The following is an 18,930-nucleotide window of genomic DNA, read 5'->3' on the forward strand; positions in this document are numbered from 1 at the left end:
GGCGGACTCCCAACCACTGCGCCACCAGTGAAGCCTCAGCCCTGTTTTAAAGTACATCAGTGCATCTACCAAAATGTAATTATCCAAGACCCCCTCATCTTAGAGATACCCAGTTTATTTTTTATACTTAATTTCTCCTATAATGCTTATTTATTAGAAGTTTCTGCCCTCTGGGGAGGGTAAAGCAAGAAGGAAAGAAAAAGACCCTATCTCTCACTTAATCGAGTTGGTCTCAGCTAAAGTATCTTTATTTTCCTGAACCAATACAAATTAATTTCAGTTCCCTTCCATAGGTAATGCAACATTAATAATGTAAAGGAATTATTTAAGTATATAAAACATTTTAGAATGCATTTTAGGGGAAAATTCTTCACAAGAAAGCCACAACTGATATGATAATATGAATTTTAAGAAAATATTTTTTCTTGAAAAATAAGTTCATGTATCTTATAACAAAATGCATGACCATAAATCTAATTTCATATAAAAGTAATGTTGAATATTTCATTATGTATATTTCTAAGGAATATAAAATTGTTAACTACAGTATACTATCATGTTATGTTTAATATTTCTGTTATGAACAGAATGATTTCTAGTAGTACAACTGGTAATACTCTGTTACTCAGTGGAACTACATTTTTCAGTATAATTTATACTGGATATTTATATTCCAGTATATTATCCAGTATATTAAATATATTAATATTTAATATTCCATTAACAAAGATCTAGGTCATATCTAGTGAGAATGAGAAAACTACTGAAGCACATATTTTTACATGATGTTCTATAGTTTCAGCACACTGAGAATATTTAGTAATTAAAGATACATAATATAATTATCAAGGGTATTGGGAATAAATACTGATGCCCAGAGGAGCTATTTCCATGCATCTTAGTGTAAGACCAAAATGATAAGGCGATGATGTCAGAAATAGAAGAAAATAAGCATTACTTCACTACCTGTCAATTCTACTAAGTACTGCAGTCGCTGATTCTAATGTACTATCTCATTTCACTCCAGTACTAAACCTGTCCTGGAGGGATTTAAATCCCTAATTTGTGGATAAATAAATGTATTCAGAGAGCTTGAGTTGCCTAAGGTAACTTAAATAGTACTTCGTAGACTTGAGCTTGTCGTCTTGACCTGTCTGCCTTTGAACCCAGACTCTTTTTGTCTGTTCTGAGATTCCAGTAACTTTGATTGCAGTGGCGATCCTAGAGGCTAGAGCAAATGCAGAGAGTAGCAAAGAGATTAGAGAAGTATGGCACTCGGTCCCTCAGGCTTGGGAATATCTAGATGGAAAAGATGGAGAGACTGGGTGCATACAAGTCCTCAAACTTAGAATACGCAGTAGGGAAAGAGAACACATTAGTAGTGGCTGTGTGTGAAATGCTCAGAGTCAAGATGCTTAAGGAAGTGATTTTTCAACATTAATTCTGAAGCTCTTTCTTTAAAATTAGGGAAAAAGGGACTAGAAAGGGAATATTGAAGAAAATGGGCTCATCATGAGAATGGCGGTAATGTTTGAACTGGAAGATAATCAGTAGAATTGAATGTTACATCTACATACTAGCCAGTCAATGCAGATAACTTCCTCTGTGGTACACTTGAAAACTTCCACCCTAGCCCTCTCTCCTAATAATCCTGTTCTCTTCTTTTTCAAGAATTATTTTCAGGCTAATGATGTTTTGTAATTATTTATTAGATTTTCTTGGTGTTCACTTTAATTTCTGATTTCAATGGTATAACTGTATGTAGGATGTATGGATAGATGCATGCATGCATGGACTTTAGAGGGAGGAGGAAAGTTAGGAGAATTGAGGGCTATTATTCAATGATTAGGATCTGTCACTCATGAAATATTTCCTCACTCCATGAAATAGCTCGTCTGACCATGGTAATTTTTCAGCAACGTATGAGACCACTTGATCAATTAGTTTAAAGCTACTGTTGTTAATCTCATGTAAATAATTTGGAAGTTAAAGTCTTATTTAAGGATTTAAAATGTATTATATATTTCTTCAGATCCTAAAGCTTTACTGTAACTTCAGCCCTTCTTTTCCTGGATTTCCAAAACCACATTCTATTTCTGTACATAGAATGCTTATTGGAGGATGATGACAGCGTGAATAAGATGAGGGTAAATTAAGTGAATATTGGGTTCTTGCAGTATGGTTTAAAGTCTTTGTTCTGAATGTGCCTACATATGAGTTTTTAGAACTAACTAGCTGTTAGTATTTATTGTGTACCAGGCAAGGTGCTAACCAGTTGTAGCTTATTCATTCTTCCTAACCATCTAACGAAGTAGGTACTCTTATTATCCCAGTTTTTTTTTTTTTTTTTTTTTTTTTTTTTTTTTTTTGCGGTACGCGGGCCCCTCACTGTTGTGGCCTCTCCCGCCGCAGAGCACAGGCTCCGGACGCTCAGGCCCAGCGGCCATGGCCCACGGGCCCAACCGCTCCGCGGCATGTGGGATCCTCCCGGACCGGGGCACGAACCTGTGTCCCCTGCATCGGCAGGCGGACTCCCAACCACTGCGCCACCAGGGAAGCCCTATCCCAGTTTTGAAAATTAGGAAGCTGAGGCTTGGCATGGTTGGAAACTTGCACAAGGTCACATAGCTGGTTAGCAATACATGCAGGAATCAAACTCAGAAAATCTGATGTTAGATCCCACACCTTTAAACATGCACATATTTTTGTCACTCTGTCATCCATACTATGTCCTTTTCTACTTATATTTGGAAAGATGTAGGGGTACATTAATGGTCAGCTCTGTTTTTAAAACAGTTTTCCACATTTACTGAGCCCCCTTCCTGGGATTGGTAAGCATTGGGTGCTTTTTAAATCTTTAAAACATCATAGAAATGGTCTTTAGGGCCCCCCCCTTTGGTAGCTTAGGATTTAGAAGAAACATAAACATTTATTTTTAACAAAAAGGTTAAAAAATGGGTTTGCTATAAAAAACTAAGATAACTATGCAAGAATGTTTAAGTAAGTGGGTATCAAAATAAAAGCGCTTCTAGGAGAGCCTGTTGAGGAAGCCTATTTAAAATATTTAGCAAATTTATAACAAAAGTACATACTATAAATAGATCCTCATGGGGAACTAGACAGTACTATGACCAGTCAGGCTTAGTAAAGTGAATATTGGACTGAAAATAAAATGGCAAGTCATTTCCAGATCATTTCATTCAGGCAATAGATAGAATAAGGAATACAGAGCCTAGCCCAGTGCAGAGGTGATGGAAATAAGGACGTAAAAATGACCATAAGAGAAAAAGTAACGAGAATGATACACTGCCTACCCCCTCTATCATTTCCTAAGAAATCATAAAGTTTTCTGATTTGCCTGGGATGCTTTCATTTGAAAATAAAATCAATTCACATCCAGATGTATTGCATTAGCTAATTGTTCATGACTATCTAGGGATTTTTTGGTTCCTGAGCTGGATTTTCTAAGATAGTACTTCCTAAGTGTTAGACTTATCCCATGTTTGTAGAAACTCTTCTGGTTTCTTAAGATTTTTGCACATTTTATATTCAATTCAAGTTTTGTTCTCATCAGTCTTTCCTTTTGTGTACATTTATTTGGCTAAGCTAAAAACTATAAATCACTAAACTTAATAGTTTACTAAGCATATTTTAATTATATTAATTTAAAGTGATATGTGGGAGTAGATGGCCTTAGAATTCATGCATAACCCATGATCTGTGTTGTTTCTGGGGGGGGGGTGTGTTTGTGTGTGTGTGTGTGTGTGTGTGTGTGTGTGTAGGACCTGCAAGTGTTGGTAATTTCCTGTTGGTTAATCACTGAAGTAGAAGTAGTAATAAACTATGCATATAGGCAACAACAGTCCTTTCCTGTTTCATGTTGTTGAGCATATACTCTGACCAAGGGAAGTATTGTATAACCTCCTATAGAACTTACTGGAGATCCAACCTTGTTTTTGTTTTCTATTACTCTACCTTTCTATTAATTTTTGTTCTTCACCGCTAAGTGTCAAATCTAATAATTCCCTAGCCTTACATATTTCCATGCCTTTATTTTCCAAACAGTATTTCACATATATGCTAAGAAAGGATAAAATAGCATAAGTCTGAAGTAAACATTGAAGTGACTCTTCAGTGGTTGTCTTAAGCCAGATTTTGAAGACCAACTTGTCATGGGTCAGAGCAAGAACTCGGTACCACTGAAACATTTGAAGGAAATAGAGAAAAGTCATATTTAAATCATAAGATGTGAATATGTACTAAGGGAACAACAAATTTGGTCAGATTCTTTAACTAGAGAATAATTTGTAAGAAATAGAATTATTTGTTTTACAGAGGTATAACAAAATCTAAGTTGGTCAAATCTAAGCATTTTTAATGTTAAATTTCACTGTTGACCTTTTTTCTTGTCATAAGGAAAAAAAGGATTGTTAGTTGACATTAGAAAACAAACATTGCTGACATTTGTATCTAATAATGGTATAGAAATTTAATTAGGAGCATGACAGATTTTCTTTAAATTTGATAAGTGTAACAAATGCATTACTCTAAGAAAAATACTGGCAAGAAATACATAATAAAATACCTAGTAGGTATCTCTGTGTAAATAATTTATATTCTTTTAATAAAGAAAAACAGACTTTAACAATCATATGTTACAGTATTTTAACCTGAAGACATTCTCTTCTGATAGGCAAAAATTTTAGTGTATTTCTCTGGGGATACATCTGTATTTGGAATAATTTGGCTCATATTTCAGTTTAATTAGCAAATCAACTGTAAACCTCCATTGTATAAATCCCGCTATGAGAAATTCAAATCCATAAGAAGTAAATATTTAATTAAAAATTAATTGTAAAATAGCTTTTAAAACTTTAATGTACTTTAAAAATTAGTTGCCTTGAGAATCCATGTTTTCTCAAAGAGGGAAGCAGGAGAGTGTACTCTGTACCAATGATCAAGGCCCTTATTCATGGATACATAGGTTGACAGAAGGTTTTAACTTTTTAAACTAACCATTTTCTGAATGGCATTTTTGCTAATTCTAAGAATCAACTTCATTTTAAAAAAATGAATTCTGGACGTTGGATATTTTATAGTCTTTTGTCTTTTGCAAATAATAAGGGGATTAGCTAATACCGTGATATTCATTAATATTTACTTTTGGAGCTGAGGTCTGGGAAAATAGGAACTGATTACAGTGTTACAATAGCTCTGTCTTGCAGCTATTGAGTATGCTTAGAAAGGTCAGTTTAAGCTTTTCTGTTTTAATCCCTGATTAGGAGTAGAAGAAACGATATAATTTGAAAAAGTCATAGAAGAGAAAAGGAGATACTGGAAATGACTTAAATCAAATAGAGTATATTGCTAATTTACTGCAGTGCTATGCATTCTTCGAGATTTTCATCTACTGTTGAGAACCTTTCCCATGTTCCTTTATTTACCTCTACTGAGTGTAAGTTCAGATGGTTCTCATGTTTGATTTTAAAGCTATTAACTCACAACTAGCTTTAGTGGTACTTTGTGTTAGCACGTCAGCAAAAGCATAACATGTAAACCCTTGATCACTATGGCAAGAATATAATTTCTGATTATAGAACAAATAGATAAGCAAAACAAAATCAGAAATCTAAGTACTGGAGAAAATAACTAGTATATTTGATCACATATGCTTTAGAAAGATGCAGCCTGAGTTTCAAAATAAGTACCTCATGGCTCAAACAATGATTTTCTGTTTCCTTTACTAAAAAATATGAAAACAATAAAAATGTAAAAAATGTGAATAGTATAGCATTATTTCCTAATTGTCTTTAATATATGTAATTAAATATACTCTCATACTTGAGTGATAGGAAAAAAGAATTGGCCAAATTAAACCAATTTATGGTATATTGGACACCAGGATATTATTTTAATTATTATTTTTAAAATTCCTGCTGACATATTTGAAATGTTCCCAGTCCTAGCTTATATAACTCAGAAAGCACAGACTTAACGTGACTTTCAAGGGCAACTCTGAATGTTAATGTTTCCATTTTGAGCCTCATGGCAGAAAGAGTTTTATTAACCAGTGTAAACTCTGGAATGTCAAAGGTGTGATAGGCAGTATAGACTCCACACACAAAATAGGTGCATAGTCATTTTATTTTAAATTGCTTCACTTGAAAATGTACTGTGAAAGTCTGGAGAGAGGAAGTAAAAGTAAGTGATTTTATATAGTGCTCTAAAATGTTGAGACTTGAAAAATAAAAGTCCTGGATAAAAATGCTCAAACATTTGAGTTTGTGATGTAGCTAATTCTAATAGGTTCCCTTACGCCCGCCATAGGGTTCGAATAACTAAGAGCTAGTCTGATAGGTGCCAGGCATCATTGTTTCATAAGTAGGGATTCCAGGTTTTCTAGAAAGTAACAGGCTTTGTCCCAAACCTGCTTCTTCATTCTTGTATTATATAATAACATGTTCTAAGAGGCAGACTAGATGACCAGGAATTTTGCATACTCATTTAGGGATTTCCAGGTAATAATTAGTGTAGTGTGATAAGGTCCTGGAGGAACTGGATCTCCCAAGCAGGGTGTCTTGGATCTAGAGCAGCCTCCTCTGTTTAGTCCTCCTGTTTACTGTCTGTTTATTCCTCTGTTTATTCCTGTTTATCTTTACAAAAAATCTATACACTGTGATTTTTAAAAGATTGGAATACTGTTTCGGGTTATATGTGCTTGATAGTATAATTGTAATTACACTTAAAAAAAAGAATCTCACCCATTAGATTGTAATCTTTATGCAGTCAGGAAGGGTCAAACTCACCTGTGAATATTGCCCTCACCCCTCCACATGGTGCTATTCATTTAACAAGAGTTTGTTTATCTTTAGTTGCTTGGAATATCTAGTGAGAAGGACAGGGGGCATCTCTGTTTCAGTGGATCTTATGTTCCAGTAAGTAAAGACAAACAACAAATGACTAAACTAATACATAAGAAAAATCTGAGTGTGAAAATGTTATGTTTAAAAAGTTATAGAAATAGTAACTAAGATGCAAATTTAGATAGCATCTTCATGAAAAGCCTCTCTGTGCAGGTGACAAAGTGAGTCCTGAATCATAAGAATGAGAGATTATTTAAAGATACAGAGGAAGAGCAATTGGGGTAGAGCAAATAGCTTGACACAGTGTGGAAGAGAAAGAAGACAAGTATGACTGAAACATAGTGTCAGAGGGCAAGAATGGTATGCAGTTAGATTAGAGAGGCAGGAAGGTGCTAGATCATACAAGGATTTCAGGTTCAAGGATTTGGATTTTTCCTCTTAGTGTGATGGGGCTCCATTGTTTTTTATCCAGAGGAATGTCATCTGATTTATAGTTGAGCAGAGGAGAAGGAACCAACCAGCAAAGGAGCTAAAAAGCAGCTCTTAGTGAAGTAGGAGGATAATCAGGCAAGGGTGGTACATGAAGCTCAGGAAGAGAGAAGAGAGGATCCAGAATGAAGGAGTGGTTAATTAGGTTAGTAATCAAAATGTCAAGTAAGATGCTATCAAAAAATGGCTATTGGATTTGGGAACCTGGAGGTTGATGGCACCCTTTACAAGAGATGTTTTAATGGGATAGTGGGTAAAGGGACAATAGTAGGGTAAGGAAATAGAAAGAGTAATGTAGAAAACAAAATATTTTTTAGTGAAGAGGGACACATAATGAGGCAGTAGCGGGAGGGGTTTTTTGGGTCAAGAGTTTGTTTTGTTTTGGTTGATAATGGAGAACTGTAGAGAAGGAGAAATTGCAGATGCTTGAGGCGGCCAGGTATTTTAGGAGAAAAGTCCTTGAAAAAGTGAGAGGAAGTGGGGTAACGGGCAGCATATCTTAGTATGCCTTTCTCAACAGATGCTTTCTCTCTATATACTTTCACATTCAATTGACAAAAACGTGCAAATTTTGCTGAGCACCATAGCAAAAAATTTGCTTGAAATGATTCCAGTCTAATAAAAAACTGTATTACCCAAAGCATGGCAGAAATAAATCACACTCATTTGGGAAGAAATGTTTCTGGCATACAGAGCAGGAGACTATTATTTTAATTTCCTTTTTAAAAACACTTATCTTTCAGGTGCTTCAAGAAGACCTGGAACAGGAACAAGTCAGGGTGAATTCTCTCACGCACATGGTGGTGGTGGTTGATGAATCTAGTGGCGATCATGCAACTGCTGCTTTGGAAAAACAACTTAAGGTCAGAGTATTTTCTTTAATACACTAAATATGTCATTCAAAATAATTAATTGCAATTCAGAAAATATTTAGAAAATTTAAAATGTAATTTGTATGTTACAAATATTTAGAATGCAATGTATTCATTTAAACTAATTCAAATTATGTCCCATTTGTGGGATGTTTGTGCATAATTCCTTTTCATTATATACTGTTTGCTCACACTAGCTTCCTGGCCTTTGGGGAAATACATAAATGCAGATCTGTTTTTTAATTATAGTTGAATAGCATGCATTAGATAACTCGTCAGAGGAATATTATTTATGCTCTCTTCAAACCTACAGTCTAAAAGAGGACAAAGGTAAGAAAACACAAAAAGGATCACATTCAGTCAAATAAGAAAAAGTTTAACACCTTCAGTATATTTTTTCCTGGAAGCCTTCAGCTGTAGTCTCGATGAGGACATAGCAGGATGCTTAAGTCATGGAAGTTTTGTTTTAGGAGATACTTAGCCTTTCAATCCCTCATTCAATCTGACTCATAGTAATTGTGTCCTTGGAAATATAACTAGTATATATTAATAAAGGATAATGTGGATATTTTCATATTTACTTCCTAACTGGAAATGATAAAGTTTTGTTATAAGTTTTTTTTTTTAATTTCAGCAAAGCATAGATACATATACCAAAACATCAACATTAAGGGAAAATAACAACAGTTTATTGTTTTGAATGTGACACATACATTCACATATTTACCCAACCACAGATTATATTTGAGGCATTCATTGTACCCACTACATGCTTGCCTTTCCTTTGTGATAGTTAGGAGCCAATAGTCTAACACGTCTGAGGATCCAGTCAACGTGGGTTTAAATAGCTTTATAAGCCCAAGGTTTTTCTAAACCTAGTTTCTCTTACCTAACCTATAGAAAAGCCTTATCTCTGTTTTTTTCTCTTTTTGTGTGAATTGTGTTTTTTTTTTTATCCCAGTGAAATGTCGTTTCCTAAGGTTACTGTTTTAGACTGCCAATCTCCAACAATATTATCTCACTTTCCATCATTAAATGAAAAAGACGAAACTGTTGAACTGCTACAGTTGAGCACTTAATATATACTAGTGATTCATGTTAATTGCTTATGTTTCAATGAAATTGCAGGGATTGCAGATCTAAAAAGGTTTATGACGCCCAATGTTATAATGTATCATTGCATATATGATCAGATTTGTTGTACACAGACACACACACACGACTGGCTAAAGGACTTACAGGCCACTGCTACACCCATTTTATGGAATTCCATAGTTCTGATACAATAGTGTTGTGACTATTTACAGATGGGTAAAAATCTAATATTCAGTGTTTCTTAGAAATGTTCAGAAAAGATAAAAGAAGGCTGGGAGGCAGAGTTTAGAAGGGTGACTGGTTAAAAAAAATTAAGGCAGAGACTTTTCTAAGTCATAGAGTATTTCCAGTTAAAATAACAACTGAAAAACAGTCACTTTGGCACCACAAGACCTAATACAACTAGCTTTAGAATATAATTATTTCCAAGGTGATGCCTGTGGGACTAGGCCACCTTGAAAAACAGTCTATAGCATTCACAGATGGTGACTGGGTTAGATCTTAGGTAGGATGAATTAAGAGTGGTGGCCCTAAGCTTTTCTATATTTATTATCCTATTTGCTTTCATTTTTTACCTTATTTTATGTCTTTATTTCTTTGATGCAGAAACATCTACTAAGATAGCTGCACATGTATTGGCTATTCCCAGTTCACACAAACTCAGTCCACATTTGTATATGATTGCCTCCCCCCTTAATTAGTGTTGACCATAGCCTCCCAGCCTCCTCTTTTCCCCTCAACCCCCTTTCCTTTTTTGAACCCTCATTTCTGTTACTGTTACCTCACTTTTAGATAATCTAGATTAGTGTCTAAAAGAGCAGAGTTAAAGGACTTAAGTGGTGAGAAGGCCCCCGCTTTAGCCTTTCTTTCCTCCTATTCCATCAGTCCCAGAGGAATCCATGCTTGAGTTCTATGTCTTATTTAACTATTAGTTGGAATTGCCCTGGAATGCTGGGCTCTCATTTGACTTTGGAATTTTGATGATTCTTTCTTAGGTTCTTTACAAGTAATATAATGTTGTCTTAACTAGTTTAATTTTTATAAAGAAAGAGAAGAGGTAGAGAAGTTGGTAGAAAAAGAGGAGGAGAGAAGAAATAATAAAGAATAAAAAGACAGATAAACACATTAGAGGAGTCACTTAAACAGCAACCCAAATATCCTCTGCATGTGACAAAAATTCCATGTATGCTTCAGAGACTGAGCTATCATGTTTCATACTGGGCCCTGAGGAATTCTATTAGAAGTAATAGGAAGAATTTTAGGAAAGAGAAAAAGGTATATGGACTCAATACAAAAGGAGAAAAAAAAAACTGGCAGGAACCTGAGAGGAATGCTTTAGAGCTTTTGTTGAAGCAGGGTCTGGTCATCCATAGCTGATTCCTGAAGACCTGTTAGTGTTGAATGCTCACCCCACACCTTCTTTCTCCTCCATGGCCTCCCATGTCACCACAATGCCTTAATCCATTTCTCTCCAATTTGCTGAAGTACCAGAGCCTCAAAATGGATACCCAGTTGTCTTTAGTAAAGAGGTACAGATAGGGGAAAACTAGGAAAGATAGTGTTTGATTTAATTCAGTAACAGAGAGAGAGAGAGAGATGTTCTTACCATCTTGAGTTAGAACTCTAAAAATATTCCTCATGGAATATCTTTACATGTATTGACTTAGTTCTTTGAACTCTATTATAAGTTAGATTTTCTCTAACTTTAAAAGACTTCTAGAAGTCTTCTTTTTAAAAGGTTTGAAGAAAAAGAAAGGTCAGAACATATGCTTAGGGATTCTGAAAGATGGCATGACTTATGAAGGATAATATTCTGAAAAGTGCAGTCTCTTGTAAATTAATTTGATTCTCTCAGAGGTTCAGCAATGTCACCACAGGTCAGAAACTTGTCCTTAACTTTAGAGGTTTCTATGATGTCAGTACACAGAGAACCTGATTTGTAAGCAGTGATGCCAGTTAACTAATTTTGTTGAGAAATAGCTTGGCTAAAAAACTAAGTTGCATAATTTATGTGGAGTCTTCAGTCATGGAATATATTACCATGCCTCTTTCATTTTTTTCTATGAGTACTTGTAATGTTCTTACTATGTCATAGGGATTATGCTGCGTAGCAGAGGTAAAACAGTGAACAAAAAGAGAATTTGTTCTACCTTCCTGGGTCAGAAATGAGTAATTTGTGAGCATGCTGCCTTCCTTGGAACCTCAAAACAGTGGTAGCCATTTCTCAGGCTCCCTCTTTGAATTCAAGTGCTGATTCCTTGTCACCCGTGGTCGCCATGGTAGGCATGGCAGTTGCTCTCTTGGTACTTGCAATCTAACAGAGGAAATACGCACTAATGAGATATTTACAAAAATGAGCAAATATTTAAAATGAACGTAACTTATTTCTGTGAAGGAAAGGAACAAGTTTTGTGACAACAAATTAGTCTGACTTAAGCTGAAGCTTGAAGGCATGAAATGATTTCCTAGTAAAGTAATGTTTAAATTATGATCTAAAGGACACATTGGAGGGAACTGTATGAAGTGTGTGTATAAGGGGATTGGTGGAGGTACATGCAGTTTCCAGGAAGGGGAAACAGTGTATCAAGTGAGCATAGCACCCTCAAGGGACTGAAAAAGGGCCAGTTTAGCTACAGATTGAGGTTCAGAAGAGTGGTGCTAGTGGTGGCTTGATGGGTAGCTAGAATTAGTGTGTGATACTAAACTTTACCATAATTCTTCAGTCAACAAACATGTATTGAGTAACAGCTGTGCGCCAGGATGGCGGCTGGGACTTCCATGGTGGGGATGGGTGGGGGCAACAGTCATGGCACCTGCCCTCCTGGACCTGCACTAATTAAATGCAATTAAGTGTAAATTTCTGGCCATGATGAGTTCAGTGTGATAGATATATGTATTACTAGATGACTCACCTTTCTCTAGAAGGTAAGGAAAGGCCTACCTAAGTGCCCTTAAGTGAGATCTGAAGATTTAGTAGAAATTAATTAGGCAACAATAAAGAACAGGAAAGTGTTCCAGATAGAAGGACCATATTTATTCATTCATTTGACAAATATGTATTGAGTGCCTACTAGGTGCCAGCCAAAAGTCTAAGCTTTGAGGTTAAGTATGGACAAAACGTAAATTGTTCCTCTATGAAGCTTCCATTTGAAGCAAGCATCTGAATAAATAAGCAAGCTTTATAGTATGAAAAAGGTGCTAAGAACTATAAGGAAAACATGGAGTGGAGAAGGAAGCAGTTTTACATGAAGCCGTCAAGGGAAAACTATGTTGAGAAGGGGGCATTTGAGCAAAAACTAAAACAAGATAAGAGAGGTGTTTTGGAGACACACAGGTCCTATTGGCCTTTTGCATTAGAAACTGAAAAAGACTGTAGAACATAAAGCCTGTTGTTCTAGGGAGATAGCTGTTTCTAGTAAAAAAAAATAAATAAATAAATAAAAAAGAACCTGGTTAGGCCCATAGCTCTTACAGAAGATGCTCTAATTAAAACATTTTCCAAATAAAAGGTAGAGCTATTAAAATCCCATTTTTAGATGTGTTCTTCTATATAAGTTAACACTTGAGAGTCCAACTAGATGTATTAAAGGTGTCTAAGGCCACAGACCCGTGAGAGTTTCTGGCATAGAAAAAATGTTTGGATTATTTTATTGAATGATGTTACTCTTAACGTTACTGTCTAAAATTTTGGAGAATTAAAGGTATATCAAAAGAATGGATACATACAAGCATCCTCTTTTGAAGAAGAGTAACCTGGAAAATACACTTTTAGAGCAGATTATTAAACATAAGGCTGTGCACACATGTATAGTTTCTTACTCATCTGATGAAGTTAATAAACTTTATTGAATAAAGGAATAATCTTCAAAGACTAGAAAGGTCTCTTAAGAGCTAAGATACATTCACTAAAATCAAGACATGAAAACCAACTGGATATCAAATGACATTAAACAATTTGTGCAAATATTATGTGGCATTATCAAGATAAATTCTTTGGTGGCTATATTAAGTTGGTTGACCTAGTGGAATGGAATAAATATAAAATGTTTTGATTTCCCTGACGTGTTGTGCAAAGCCTCTCGTGGGATGTCTGTGGATAAGGTGAGCCTTCTTGTTGGACTGAAAATGATTGGACTCCTTTATTCAACTTTCAGAGTCAGAAAGTTTGGGGACAGGAAGCCATTTGAGGATATAGTTGGGTCACTGTGTAAATTTCACCACCATGTTAGTGGTTAATGGATGAGTTCCTCTCCCAAATGACTTTAGAAATTCCATAGCAATGTCCTATGAAGTTAGAGTGTCACATACAAGTGTCATATACTTGTCTTTCATGTTTTAAATCAGAAAAGGCATATTTACTGTTTGAAATTTTACTGCTTAAAAAAAGCAGTATGGAGTCCCGCAGCCAGTGAGCCGGGAGCACAGCTGCCCACTGGCACTGTGCCCGCCGCAGCTGAACCTGGACCCTGCAGGAGCTTAACAGAGAGCAGGGATCGTGAGCCCTGGCCAGAGTGAGTGTGTGTGGCTGCCGCCAAGTCTGCACCTGGAGCACATGGAGAAATGGATGGAAGATAAGAGCAAAGCGAGACTTAGGCTTAAAAGCAGGTTGCTTGCTGCTTGAGGGCCAAATGCAAGTTTGAACTTTGTTCTAGGAAGACACAAGGGACTCCTTCCTAAGCCTGTAAATAAGCCCTGCCCTTGGTGCCTAAGGAAGGGGTTAGTGAAAGTCAGCCTGAGAGTCAACTAACTGCTGAACAGTCGTCAACAGGAAGACACTGGAACTCATCAAAAAAGATACCCCACATCCAAAGACCAAGGAGAAGCCACAATGAGATGGTAGGAGGGGTGCAATCACAATAAAATCCTATAACTGCTGGGTGGGTGACTCGCAAACTGGAGAACACTTATACCACAGAAGTCCACCCACTGGAGTGAAGGTTCTGAGTGCCACGTCAGGCTTCCCAACCTGGGGGTCTGGCAATGGGAGGAGGAATTCCTAGAGAATCAGACTTTGAAGGCTAGCGGGATTTGATTGCAGGACTTTGACAGGACTGGGGGAAACAGAGACGCCACTCTTGGAGGGCACACAAAAAGTAGTGTTGCACATCGGGACCCAGGGGAAGGAGCAGTGACCCTACAGGAGGCTGATCCAGACCTACCTGCTAGTGTTGGACCGTCTCCTGCAGAGGCGGGGGGTGGCTTTGTCTCACCATGAGGACAAGGTCACTGGCAGCAGAAGTTCTGGGAAGTACTCCTTGGCGTGAGCCCTCCCAGATTCTTCCATTAGCCCCACCAAAGAGCCCAGGTAGGTTCCAGTGTTGGGTTGCCTCAGGCCAAAAAACCAACAGAGAGGGAACCCAGCCCCACCCATCAGCAGTCAAGTGGATTAAAGTTTTACTGAGCTCTGCCAACTAGAGCAACAGCCAGCTGTACCCACCACCAGTCCCTCCCATCAAAAAACTTGCTCAAGCCTCTTAGATAGCCTCATCCACCATAGGGCAGACAGCAGAAGCAAGAAGAACTACAATTCTGCAGCCTGTGGAGCAAAAACTACATTCACAGAAAGGATAGACAAGATGAAAAGGCAGAGGGCTATGTACCAGATAAAGGAACAAGATAAAACCCTAGAAAAACAACTAAATGAAGTGGAGATAGGCAACCTTCCAGAAAAAGAACTCAAAATAATGATAGTGAAGATGATCCAGGACCTCATAGAAAGAATGGAGGCAAAGATTGAGAAGATGCGAGAAATGTTTAACAAAGACCTAGAAGAATTAAAGAGCAAACAAACAGAGATGAACAATACAATAACTGAAATGAAAACTACACTAGAAGGAATCAGTAGCAGAATAACTGAGGCAGAAGAATGGATAAATGACCTGGAAGACAGAATGGTGGAATTCACTGCTGCAGAACAGAATAAAGAACAAAGAATGAAGAGGTATGAAGACAGCCTAAGAGACCTCTGAGACAACATTAAACACAACAACATTCTCATTATAGGGGTTCCAGAAGGAGAAGAGAGAGAAAGGACCTGGGAATATATTTGAAGAAATTATAGTTGAAAACTTTCCTAATATGGGAAAGGAAATAGCTACCCATAATCGAGGAAGTGCAGAGAGTCCCATACAGGATGAACCCAAGGAGAAACATGGCAAGACACATAGTAATCAAATTGGAAAAAATTAAAGGCAAAATTATTGAAAGCAGCAAGGGAAAAATGACAAATAGCATACAAGGGAACTCCCATAGGTTAACAGCTGAGCTCTCAGCAGAAACTCTACAAGCCAGAAGGGAGTGGCAGGACATATTCAAAGTGATGAAAGGGAAGAACCTACAACCAAGAATACTCTACCCAGCAAGGACCTCATTCAGGTTCCACGGAGAAATCAAAAGCTTTACGGACAAGCAAAAGCTAAGAGAATTCAGCACCACCAAAGCAGCTCTACAGAAAATGCAAAAGGAACTTCTCTAAGTGGAAAACACAAGAAAAGAAGAGGACCTACAAAAACAAACCCATAATAATTAAGAAAATGGTAATAGGAACACACATATCGATAATTACCTTAAACATGAATGGATTAAATGCTCCAGCCAAAAGACACAGGCTCGCTGAATGGATACAAAAACAAGACCCATATATATGCTGTCTACAAGAGACCCACTTCAGACCTAGGGACACATACAGACTGAAAGTGAAGTGATGGAAAGAGATATTCCATGCAAATGGAAATCAAAAGAAAGCTGGAGGAGCAATACTCATATCAGATAAAATAGACTTTAAAATAAAGAATGTTACAAGAGACAAGGAAGGACACTACGTAATGATCAAGGGATCAATCCAAGAAGAAGATATAACAATTATATATGCACCCAACATAGGAGCACCTCAATACATAAAGCAACTGCTAACAGCTATAAAAGAGAAAATCGACAGTAATACAATAATAGTAGGGGACTTTAACACCTCACTTACACCAATGGTAGATCATCCAAACAGAAAATTAATAAGGAAACACAAGCGTTAAATGACACAATAGACCAGATAGATTTAATTGATATTTATAGGACATTCCATCCAAAAACAGCAGATTACACTTTCTTCTCAAGTGCGCACGGAACATTCTCCAGGATAGATCACTTCTTGGGTCACAAATCAAGCCTCAGTAAATTTAAGAAAATTAAAATGATATCAGGCATCCTTTCTGACTACAACACTATGAGATTAGAAATCAGTTACAGGGAAAAACACGTAAAAAACACAAACACTTGGAATCTAAACAATACATTACTAAATAACCAAGAGATCACTGAAGAAATCAAGGTGGAAATCAAAAATTACCTAGAGACAAATGACAAGGAAAACATGACGATCCAAAACCTATGGGATGCAACAAAAGCAGTTCTAAGAGGGAAGTTTATAGCAATACAAGACTATCTCAAGAAACAAGAAAAATCTCAAATCAGCAGTCTAACCTTACACCTAAAGGAACTAGAGAAGGAAGAACAAACAAAACCCAAAGTTAGTAGAAGGAAAGAAATCATAAAGACCAGAACAGAAATAAATGAAATAGAAACAAGGAAAACAATAGCAAAGATCAATAAAACTAAAAGCTGGTTCTTTGAGAAGATAAACAAAATTGATAAACCATTAGCCAGACTCATCAAGAAAAAGAGGGAGAAGGCTCAAATCAGTAGAATTAGAAAGGAAAAAGAAGTAACAACTGCACTGCAGAAATACAAAAGATCATGAGAGATTACTACATTCAACTGTATGTCAATATAATGGATAACCTGGAAGAAATGGACAAATTCTTAGAAAAGCACAACCTTCTGATACTGAACCAGGAAGAAATAGAAAATATAAACAGACCAATCCAATCACTGAAATTGAGACTGATTAAAAATCTTCCAACAAACAAAAGCCCAGGACCAGATGGCTTCACAGGCGAATTCTGTCAAACACTTAGAGAAGAGCTAACCCCTATCCTTCTCAAACTCTTCCAAAATATAGCAGAGGGAGGAACACTCCCAAACTCATTCTACGAAGTCACCATCACCCTGATACCAAAAGCAGACAATGATGTCACAAAGAAAGAAAACTATAGACCAATATCACTGATGAGCATAGATGCAAAAATCCTCAACAAAATACTGTAAAGCAGAATCCAACAGCACATTAAAAGGATCATACACCATGATCAAGTGGGACTTATCCCAGGGATGCAAGAATTCTTCAATATACGCAAATCAATCAAGGTGATACACCATATTAACAAATTGAAGAAGAAATACCATATGATCATCTCAATAGATGGAGAAAAAGCTTTTGACAAAATTCAACACCCATTTATGATAAAAACTCTCCAGAAAGTGGGCACAGAGGGAACCTAACTCAACATAATAAAGGCCATATACAGCAACCCACAGCAAACGTCATTCTCAATGGTGAAAAACTAAAAGCATTTCCTCTAAGATCAGGAACAAGAGAAGGATGTCCATTCTCACCACTGTTATTCAATATAGTTTTGGAAGCTTTAGCCACGGCAGTCAGAGAAGAAAAAGAAATAAAAGTAATACAAATTGGAAAAGAAGAAGTAGAGCTGTTACTGTTTGCAGATGACATGATACTATACATAGAGAATCCTAAGGATGCCACCAGAAAACTACTAGAGCTAATCAGTGAATCTGGTAAAGTTGCAGGATACAAAATTAATGCACAGAAATCTCTTGCATTCCTGTACACTAATGATGAAAAATCTGAAAGAGAAATTAAGGAAACACTCCCATTTACCATTGCAACAAAAAGAATAAAATACCTAGGAATAAACCTACCTAGGGAGACAAGAGATCTGTATGCAGAAACCTTTAAGACACTGATGAAGGAAATTAAATATGATACAAACAGATGGAGAGATATACCATGTTCTTGGATTGGAAGAATCAATATTGTGAAAATGACTATCCTACCCAAAGCAATCTACAGATTCAGTGCAATCCCTATCAAATTACCAAAGGCATTTTTTACAGAACTAGAACAAAAAATCTTAAAATTTGTATGGAGACACAAAAGACCCTGAATAGCCAAAGCAGTCTTGAGGGTAAAAAACGGAGCTGGAGGAATCAGACTCAGTGACTGCAGACTATACTACAAAGCTACTGTAATCACATGCAAGAGGGAAGAGATATGGGAACATATGTATATGTGTAACTGATTCACTTTGTTATAAAGCAGAAACTAGCACACCATTGTAAAGCAATTATACCCCAATAAAGATGTTAAAAAAAAAAAAGACAATGTGGTACTGGCACAAAAACGGAAACATAGATCAATGGAACAGGATAGAAAACCCAGAGATAAACCCATGCATCTATGGTCAACTTATCTGTGATAAAGGAGGCATATACAATGGAGAAAAGACAGTCTCTTTGATAAGTGGTCCTGGGAAAACTGGACAGCTACATATAAAAGAATGAAATTAGAACAGTCCCTAACACCATGCACAAAAACAGACTCAAAATGGATTAGAGACCTAAATGTAAAACTGGACACTAGAAGACTCTTAGAGGAAAACTTAGGAAGAACACTCTTTGACATAAATCACAGCAAC

At 36.6% G+C, this 18,930-nt stretch overlaps 1 protein-coding gene across 5 annotated transcripts in view; it reads left to right on the plus strand.

Annotated features, from left to right (window-relative positions):
* The window catches only part of DMD (dystrophin), a 2,236,200-nt gene that overhangs the window by 726,261 nt on the left and 1,491,009 nt on the right, over positions 1-18,930 (plus strand). For all 5 annotated transcript variants that reach the window (XM_082680764.1, XM_082680765.1, XM_082680763.1 and 2 more), the window contains one exon: positions 8,096-8,215. In XM_082680764.1, coding sequence (XP_082536890.1) covers positions 8,096-8,215 — 120 coding nt within the window. The remainder of the gene's footprint in view (positions 1-8,095; positions 8,216-18,930) is intronic.

Source organism: Grampus griseus (assembly GCF_964374135.1).
Source record: "Grampus griseus genome assembly, chromosome: X".
Lineage (NCBI taxonomy): Eukaryota > Metazoa > Chordata > Mammalia > Artiodactyla > Delphinidae > Grampus > Grampus griseus.